The sequence below is a fragment of the Ammodytes marinus genome (assembly GCF_949987685.1).
Source record: "Ammodytes marinus genome assembly, chromosome: 19".
Classification (NCBI taxonomy): domain Eukaryota; kingdom Metazoa; phylum Chordata; class Actinopteri; order Uranoscopiformes; family Ammodytidae; genus Ammodytes; species Ammodytes marinus.
This window is the reverse complement of record NC_137223.1, coordinates 25,639,519-25,649,981: the sequence shown is the minus strand read 5'-3', so window position 1 is coordinate 25,649,981 and position 10,463 is coordinate 25,639,519. Positions and strand designations below refer to the sequence as shown.

Genomic DNA, 10,463 nt, shown 5'->3' with positions numbered 1-10,463 from the left:
GTAAATCAAAATCAAATCAAATCAATTTTATTTGTATAGCCCAAATCACAAATAGACATTTGTCTCAGTGGGCTTTACATTCCATACAATATGACACCCTGCCCTTACACCCTTAGCTCGACTGAGAAAAAACTCCCAGTAAAAAAAAAACCTTTACCGGGATTAATTTTTTTTTTGAAATCTCAGGGAGAGTCGACAGAGTAAGGGATCCCTCTCCCAGGACGGACATACTGCAATAGATTTCATAAGTAGAGAAAAATCACAAAGGAATTCGATCATTGACCAGATGATCACAGTAACACATAGTAAGAAGAATGAATTGACAGACAATGGCAAACAAACAGTAAAATATGTAGACAGCAGATGACTTTCGACAAGTAGAAAAAGTACAAATTATTATGCACTCACTCTAATCAACCCAGGATGAGAACAAAGTTTCAATTATAGTCTCGAAAAATGAAAAATTTGAAAACAAAAGATCAGATCCAAGAAAAAAGCAGACAGATAAATTAAACTTAACTCCCCTATCCCTGACGACTTTGATTAGTTTTAAACCATCAGAAGACTTCCAAGGCGTCGCATGGAAACTCTCACATTGGACACACTTTGTGACCGTAAATCAGCTTTAGGAGGAAATACAGAAAATGATTTACAGCACAGCCAGAGAAAAACATTTTCTTTTTGAGAGAGAGAGAGAGAGAGAGAGAGAGAGAGAGAGAGAGATGAAGGGAGAGAGATGCAGTGAGAGAGACAGAGAGAGAGACAGAGACAGACACACAGAAAGAGCGAAAGAGTGAGAAAGTCTTTGTCAGATGAAACCGAAATATCCAGCGGGCAAACAGCTTTGTTGTCAAGCGAGAATCGGACAGTGGGCAGATTTGTGATGGCAAAGTTCACAGTTTAAAATAGTTTACATGGTGAAACAGTCACATTCCAGCTAATGTTCGTTCTTTTTTAACATTGGTAACAATTTACAATAAGGGTACATATATTCACTATTAGTTAATGCTTAATTAAGGCTTAATAAGCATTTACTAAGCATTACTTAACTGTTAATACATGCTTAGTAGATGCTTTACAAACATACACTAAGCATTAACTAGCTGTTATGCTTAGTTTATGCTTAACTAAGCATTAGTTAACGAAGCATTGACTAACCGTAAATAACTAGTCATTAACACTTACTTAATGCTTAATAGGCCTTTACTACGCATTGACTAACCCTTAATAGCATTGACTAACAGTTAAAGCTGGGATATATCATTTCTGATTGGTCAAAGTTAACATGAGCGGTACACTTTGACCAATCAGAGCGAGGCTCCAATTCTCCGTTCTTTTTGGCTGCTGGTGGTATTTGGAGTCGAATCTCTATCCCAACTGCTATTTTCTCCCCAAATCATATACCCCAGCTTTAATTAATGTACGCTTAATGTAAAGTGTTACCAAAACTTTTTTTTCTAGGAGAATTAGTTTACATAGTGAAATAGTCACATTCCAGCTAATTTGAGTTTTTCTTTAAATTTTCTTTCCAGGAGGAGAAGTACCGAATCCACCCACAGAGCTGGTGACGTCAGAGGTGACACATTATTCTTTCCGTGCGACGTGGACGGCGGCCGAAAGTGAAGTCGACACATATCGCGTCACCTACCAAATGGCAGCTGGAGGGCCCACCGCAGAGGTAAAACATAAAGCCCAATCTGCTGCCCCTATTTTCAGCTTATTTCACTGTTTATTTCGCTCTATTTCAACCACTATTTCAGAACTTTTCCTGAATGCTTATACAGAGAAGAAACAAGGAATTTGAGACGTCGCTATTAGATATCCCAACGATATTCAATCAAAAAGTGACATTGTGGGGACCTAAAACCCACTGTTGTTTAAAGGTGCTCCGAGGAACTTTCAGTTTGTGTTAATTCTAGCGCCCCCCTTTGGACACAAGCAGTAGTGTTTTTACCACGCCAGCTGTTGTTCCTGGGTGAGCGTATACCCATGACAAAGGCATTAAGAAAAACTACGTAAAAAATAGCATTCTTTGCAGTGATGGTCTCGTTTGCTGTTACATGTAATGTATGATCATCAGGGGAATTTTTTTTCTCCAAATTTTCAGAAATATTTAAAAGTTCCTCGTGGCGCCTTTATTATTCCGGTATGTGTTGTGTTGACAATATATGTGGCAAAACCCACAAGAAAAAAATAATAATCTTGAAACTGTTTCTTAAATCCCTAAAGTCTGGCTTCTATTGAACCCCTGTCTGTGTACTTGGCCCTTTCTGTGACTAAAATCTGGAATTAGTTGCCTTTTTTCCTGCTCTGAACCTGCATTTAGTTTACACTTAACCTCCTGTCATTCCCATCTTTAAAAACATAGCACTGGGTCCCTTCCATCCTTTGTTGCTTTTATTGGCCCCGACGTCACACATGGAGTCTGGGTGATTATAATCGTCTGAAATCAAGTAGATTTTTCCAACTGGAAGACACTTACCCTGCGTTCCAAATCACGTACTGTTTCTTTTTACTACACTACATACTAAAGTACAGAAGAGTTTGAGGGCCACAAGAGAGAAAAAAAATCAGATAAGGAAGATTTTTTTTTCATTATGTCGAGAAATGTCAAGAATAAAGACGAATACTCCAAAAAGCTATTGGAGTTAGTGGGGCATTTATGTATTTTCAGCATACTACAATTGACGTGCATGTATTGGGTTATCCTAAATCTTTTTTTGGCATACTAAATAGTAGGGAAGTATGGGTATTGGAACGCAGGGTTAGTTTAACTGTATAGACCTCACACTATGGTCGGGGGTTGAGCCTGAGACCAACTCCTTATTGTAATGTAAAGGGCCCTTCTCTCTCCCCTTACATCTGTTTACATTGGACTGTAGAATGTCACAACAGGGGATATGTGATATTTACGGCCTGTGTATTCAATGCATAGTCTTATCTAGATTGATTTACAACCAAGTGCAGCAAAAGCAAAACAAGGGGTTAGGCTGCTTTGAGGCCGTGGCACACTGCCTAAGAGATGAAACTATAGACTGTGTATGTGTGTGTGTGTGTGAGCGACAGAGAGAGAGAGAGAGAGAGAGAGAGAGAGAGAGAGAGAGAGAGAGAGAGAGAGAGAGAGAGAGAGGACTGTGTGTGAACCCTTGGAGTATTTATTTATGCACCAGGGAGAAATAATAACGCAAACAATAGATAGATCTTAAAAAAGGGTCGTGGAAATAAGATGAATTTAAAGGGGCACATATTATGCTCACTTCTAGAGTTCAAAATTGTATTGGATTGCATTTCTACTAGAAAGTGGGGGGACTGTAGCTCAGTGGGTTGCATGGTCGACCCTCAACTGCAGGGTCGGTGGTTCGATCCCCCGTCTCCCCGCCACATGACCAAGTGTCCCTGGACAAAGAGACACTGAACCCTAAATTGCTCCTGATAGTTAGCTTGCACCCTGCGTGGTAGCTGCTGCTGCTATCGGTGTATGAATGTGTGCTCCAGTTGTAAGTCGCTTTGGATAAAAGGGTCTGCTGAATGACATGTAATGTAATAAAGATATTATTATTATTTATTGTTTCAGCTGCTGGTGGATGGAGCATTGACCACTGTAGTTCTGGAAGGCCTGAACCCCCTGACCGAGTATGTTGTCAACGTTTACTCTGTGATGGGAGAGGCGAGCAGTGAACCTCTGAAAGGAACTGAGACCACCTGTAAGTGTGTTTACTTTTCACCTTTTTACCACCCATGTCCCAATGCCACTGGACTTAATTTAAAGGTGGAGTTAGTGATTTTGGAGAAAATTTGTTGTCAAAAATCCCTTTTTGGCAACATTTCAAGTTATTCACTGATTTTGACAAAAAAGTGATTTTGACAGAAAGCAAAAGTTCTCCAGAATCACTGCCTACACCTTTAAGTTCAGTTATGCTTATTATCCATGTTGTAATGGCCTGGTTGTCCTGTTTTGGGGCCAACAGACTTGATTTAAAAGAGGAGTTTTTAATTCAAATAGCATCATTGCGCTCCAATATTTCATGCTGTTTTTTTCACCCATATGGTTTCTGGAGATACACATCTTGATTTCTCTGCTAGTTAACTTGGGTACTTGATTTGTTTCCCCTGTTCCAACATCTGCTTATACAACTTATATTCGAGTAAATGATCTGAGGCGTAAAACTGATGAAGGACCAACAATTCAAATGCAATGAGCTTATGCTAGTCTGTGGTAGGGGGAAGTTAGAATTACTTAGAGGAATACTTCACCCATACGGAGCCGGCGTTCTATCATTATAAAATCGCTATTATAATATAATGAATGAGGTTTTTATTTCCTCAGTCTTCCCTTGGCCCAGCTGTCCTGTTAATCCTAACCCTACCTATTCCCATGTGTGATGTCACAAATGGTAAAATGTAGGGTTAGACAGTGAGACCATAAAACACTCTTTCTGCCTTTTCTCAGGCTAGGATGAACCGATTTCTCAAATATTTGCACATTTATAACTACATAGGATCTCAGAGTTCAATACACCTTCATATTTCCACCAGTGAAGTAGGTCTTGAAGGAGAGAATCCAGGTCAATAGTGTAACATTTTTAATTTATAGAAAATCATCATGAAACTTTGCTAGTTGATTACTTATAATTAAACAATACATTTTTGTGTTACAGTTTTTCCAGAAATGTTTGAATAAATATGAATACAAATTTGGCAAATTCTAACTTAATTATGCATACAATTGCATTGCTCTAAAAACTAAAAAACGTTAGCCTCATAGCATAATTGCCTAAATCATATTTAATCTACTCTACTTTTACTCTACAACTACTCTATTCTACATCTACTCTGCTCTACATCTACTTTACCCTTCTCTATAAACCTTAAAATATGACTTAGGCAATTATGCTATTAGGCTAACGAGAAGTAGAGTAGAGTAGAGTAGATGTAGAATAGAGTAGATGTAGAGTAAAAGTAGAGTAAATATGATTTAGGCAGTTATGCTATGAGGCTAACGAGATGTCGGTTTAAGTTAAAAATGTTGTTCTTGGAAAAATGATGTTTTTGCCTGCTGTGTCCCGCCTTATAAGGTGTGGTTAATACGCACAATAAACCCTATCTCCTGTGTGTTAGTACTATGCCAGATCATTACAGGACAACCCCACCTAAACCAACAGCCTTGAGACATTATGACATCACTGAGTGTTACTTTAAAATAGCAGTGTTCCAACGGCTGGTAAATCCATCAGTTATTGTTTTATGACAATATTACAGGGCTCATTGTAAAAAAAAAAAAATCAGTCGCACATTTAAAAAACTAATAAAACAAACATTAATGGACAAGTTAGCCCATAAAAGCACTTATAACTAGGCACTTAACACATTGTTAAATTATATCGGTTTATTTAAAGTACATGCGAAGACCGCAGCTATGATAAATAACTCTTAAACTGTTGTCTTTATGGTTTTAAACAGCCACAAATTAAACGGTTTCTGTTTTTGAACAAGGGTTTATTGACGCTAGACATCGAACATCCTTCTCGACAGTAAACGTCCAATAGATATCTTGTTTTCCTTTAGTCCTTTTTCCACATAATGCAGAAAATTAAGTAGATTATTTGGAGAAAAAAAAAATGTCATCCACCTCATCCGACCTCATTTATGAACTAAAAAATAAATGAATTAGTAATCTTATAAATAACACATTCCCTTGTTGAAATAAAGTTATTTAGATTCAAGTATTTCAGTTTTTTGATAGAATTTTTTGCACAAAATAATTGTCTCTGATCAGTGAACTCTCTTAAGGTCGTTTCACGTCACATTCCGCTCGCGTTGTCGTGGCTTCACTTTGCGTTCCCCGTGTGAAGTGACGGGCGGAGGAGTGCGATTGTGATTTTTTTAACCGCCGCAACAAAAAGATAAACAGTTCTCAACTCTTCCAACGGCTCCTACGATCGCGCGCATGCGTTCGACGAGCACGGAAGCGACAGTTCCACGGGAGTGCGCCCGCTTGTCGTGCCGCCTGACAGAACGCTCGCCTCTCCATTGAGAATGCATTGCCAGGGGCGACAAAACGCGCTCCGTGTGAAACGCCCTTTAGGGGAAATAAGGTTTCTCGTTTACATGATGTTTAATAAATGATTTTACAGCAGAGACGGAAAAGTAACCAAGTTGCTTAAGAGTAAAAAAACATGTTGTATGCTGTACAATGAAGCCAAAATTAAATAACACACAAAATATTCTTTCAAAAACCAGAGACCGTCACTGGATACGAGATACAAAAAATTATGCACGTCAAAAGCAGTGACACACACACACACACACACACACACGCGCGCGCGCGCACACACACACACACACACACACACGCACACACACACGCACACACACACTTTACGATCTCTTTGGGACATCCGAAAATATTTTTCTCAAGTATGACCTCGATGTTACGCGCCTGTTTGTGTCATTATCTTTCTTCTGTGCCAAGACCTCATTAAACACAAAAAAAATCTGACCCACACAGTCAGACATTTGATCCAAAAAATCTCCTATTTGGTTCTCCTAGGATGATCCTTAGATGATTCAAATGACATCAAAGCATTGTTATTTTCATTGCTAAAACAGAAAATACAAAGGACAGTCCAGCATTGAAGCTCTGGTATTGTGCTAATCTACTTACTGGTATTAACCCATTGATGCCTATGGCCATCTAAGATACATGTCCTTATCTCCTGAGGGTTTTCTGAAAAATACTACGAATTGTCAACTTCTACCAAAACCTTAATATCTAAGCCTTTGTAGCACATAGAAACATGAAATAAAAGACATTTAAAAGGTAAGGTCCACAGGTTTTATTTAAACATGCTCGCTTAGCGCTTACAAACCAACACATTTTTTCAAAAAATCGCCAAAATAAGATGAAGAAAAAAATTAATAAATTATATAATTATTCAAAAATAATGTGTTGTGATTTTCGTCAGTGGGCTTCAGTAGACCTAGTTTCTGCGCTCCGAAAGGAGTGGATGTTAAGGAGTATCAAGGCCATGTTAGGAAAAAAAAAGTCTGAATTTTAGGCGATTAAAAAGTCGAGTCAATGCTCATTATTACGAGAATAAATTCGTAATAAAAGAATTAGATTATGAAGTTGTAATTGTACAAGAAAAATGTTGCACTTTTGAGAGAAAAAAAGTCTTAATATTATGAGAATCAAGTGGTAGTTTTAGACTGTGTGTTATTTTAGGGAATAAATATATATATATACAAACAAACGCTATATACCAATTTACTGCTCTCGCTCTTGAAGGTTTCCCGGTAATACGTTTATTTTTTGTCATAAAACAAAAGATTATTCTCGTTAAATTATATGTTTAATCTTGATAAATAACAGCTCTTTCGCGTAATTTTATGAATTGATACATTTTTCCTCAACGTGGCCTCAACACTCAGTCATAACATAAACCCTGCATTCCAATCCCCATACTTCCCTATTATTTAGTATGCCAGAAAAATATTTAGGATGTCCCAATACATGCCACGTCAATTGTAGTATGCTGAAAATACATAAATGCCCCACTAACTCCAATAGCATTTTGGAGTATTCGTCTTTATTCTTGACATTTCTCGACATAATGAAAAAAAAACTTCCCTATCTGATTTTTTGTGATTTCTTTTCTCTCCTGTGGCCCTCAAACTCTTCTGTACTTTAGTATGTTGTTGTAGTAAAAATAAAAAGTATGTGATTTGGAACGCAGGGTTAGCCATTCCTAGCTCTTACAGTGTGTGTGTCTGTCCCCTCAGTGCCCCTGCCTGCCGTAGAGAAAATGGATGTTTATGACGAGACGTCTAAGACCATGAGGGTGAAGTGGAAGGAGGCGCCGGGGGCCACAGGCTACATGCTTCTGTACAAATCCATCAACGCAACAGAGCCTCAGGTGGACAAGGAGGTAAAATAATCCTACCTTCAAATTTGACTTGTGAGGATGTGTTTTCTTCAACTTGGGAAGCAGTTCCAAGTTGAAATCTGTCCGTCTGTCTATCTATCTATCTATCTATCTATCTATCTATCTATCTATCCATCTATCTATCTATCTATCTATCTATCTATCTATCTATCTATCTATCTATCTATCTGTCTGTCTGTCTGTCTGTCTGTCTGTCTGTCTGTCTGTCTGTCTGTCTGTCTGTCTGTCTGTCTGTCTGTCTGTCTGTCTGTCTATCTATCTATCTATCTATCTATCTATCTATCTATCTATCTATCTATCTATCTATCTATCTATCTATCTAACATTGGCAGTAGTTCGAAGTTTACTAAGAGAGCTTGCGAAGAGTGTTATTAATTTTTAAAGGTGCTACAAGGAACTTTTAAATATTTCTGAAACAGTCTCATATTTCCTCTGATGATCATAAATGACATGTAACAGCAAACGAGACCATCAGTGCAACAGAGTGCTATTTTTTATGTAGTTTTTCTTTATGCCTTTGTCATGGGTAAACGCTCACCCAGGAAAAACAGCAGGCGTGGTAAAAACACTACCGCTTTCGTCCAAAGGGGGGGCGCTAGAATTAATACAAACTGAAATTTCCTAGGGGCACCTTTAAGAAATGCTATGTTCCTTGCTACCACAAAACTACCAATATAACTTGGTCTTTAGCTTATGGTGTTAAAAGCTTACTAGCTAAAATATAATTGATAGTAAAGATTGGTAGTGCAGCTGAGAATGAGTTAGCTTTGTGCATAGTTGGCTGACAGTTTGTTTTGCCAGTAGCTTCATGACAAGAACCAGACATTCATGGGTTTTGTTTTTTGGGGGCTAGATCTCTTCAGCATGTCATGTAGAACAATAATAGTCATTGGAAATTGGGTTGTTTAGTCTGATTTGATCCAAATTTTAGCTTCAAAATATCGACTTCTGTTGTTCCCCCTGCTCTTGTGAATTTTTTTAACACATTTGACAAACTGCAGATGCGTCCCGATGAGGTAATGTATTTAGATGTGGCTGTCAGATTAATAATGGTTAAATGACGATGCTGAAGCAAAAGTAAATAGTGCAGTTCCTAAACACAGGCCTTTCCAGTTAAACCTGCCTAATCCTTTGGTCTGAGTTGCTGGGAGAAAATCTGACCCGAGCAACTGCATTAATTAAATAATATTTTTTTTTTACTGCTTTCAAATTATGGATAAAACTGACCCTGCGTTCCGAATCGCATACTTCCTACTATTTAGTATGGTAGAAAAAAAGATTTAGGATGTCCCGATTCTTGTGGCCAGATTTAGGATAGTTAGAAGTACCCGGATGTCCTACTTCATGCAGCCAAGATTGTTAGTGTTGAAAACAGCATCCTATTTGTGGCGATTCTGACCCTTAATCCAGTACGCACGTGAAGTGACGTCACATCAACGAAGCATCCATATGAAAACAAACAGGGATGAGACGGATATAAATGCAAGAGGCAAGATCAAGGTGCAATGTTGTGATGAAATACATAAGTAAAAGTATGTCCCAATAGTATGCCTACTGCATCCTAACTAGATTATTTTTATCGTCAGAAGTAGTATGTAGAATAGAAAGAAGAAAGAGTATGCGATTCGGAACGCAGGGTGAGTCTTTATAGGAATTATCAGCAGGATACAGTGGCAAAAAAACATGATTCAAAACTAACAAATCAAATGGGAAAAGTAACATTAATTTTGCTTAGCCAAAAACCAAAAAGGTGTTAGTGTTAAATTGATTTTCTTACTTCAGGGGGGGGGGCGGGGGGGGGGGGGGCAGTATTTAGTCCCAAGATCCCTACAATGTGTGAACAGATTAAATTCCCACCACATTATGAGCAATGCAAGAAGCACACTATTTGACACCTAAGATACACTCACTCACTTTTAAAATGTGAAACACATACACGTATTAATTTCTCTGCTCAGGATTTCCAGAGTGATTTCATTACGAGTGTGTGGGCTTCTGCTTGGGCCATTCTTACTACTTCCAGATGGTGTGATATGTAGAACGCTTTGCAGAATTAGACAAAGTTGACTTTAGCAGTGTGGCTCCGGCCTATACTAAGAGCAGAGAGCCCCCCTTAGACACACCGGGTAATAGGAACGAATTATCTCATAGCCTGAAGTCATTTGGATGATATAAATTGGAACAGATGCTATATAGGCCTACCCGGGTTAGCTAACATGTGAAAGTAGACAAGCAGAGAGGGAAAATGTTAGCGGTGATTTTAATGTACAGATTATTAGGTGGTCTTTCTCTTTTTACTGGAAAATATTGCACCTGAGCTGAAGGTCCCTCAAAATGAAATGGAGCGTGGCATTATACATTCCCATCAATCATTTAAGATGACATGCCAATCGAAAAAGAGACTGAGAGTGTATTTTTTGGCGTCACTTAGAGGGCACCACACTGGTATTTGTACCCATTTAAATGTGTCCCCTGGAAACGGGAAAAATATTATTCATTATAAAAAACTATGGCACG

At 38.2% G+C, this 10,463-nt stretch overlaps 1 protein-coding gene across 4 annotated transcripts in view; it reads left to right on the top strand.

Moving 5' to 3' along the window:
• The window catches only part of col12a1b (collagen, type XII, alpha 1b), a 184,809-nt gene that overhangs the window by 63,586 nt on the left and 110,760 nt on the right, over positions 1-10,463 (top strand). For all 4 annotated transcript variants that reach the window (XM_080048160.1, XM_080048159.1, XM_080048158.1 and 1 more), the window contains exons 24-26: positions 1,533-1,678; positions 3,575-3,704; positions 7,783-7,928. In XM_080048160.1, the coding sequence (XP_079904286.1) occupies positions 1,533-1,678; positions 3,575-3,704; positions 7,783-7,928 (422 nt within the window). The remainder of the gene's footprint in view (positions 1-1,532; positions 1,679-3,574; positions 3,705-7,782; positions 7,929-10,463) is intronic.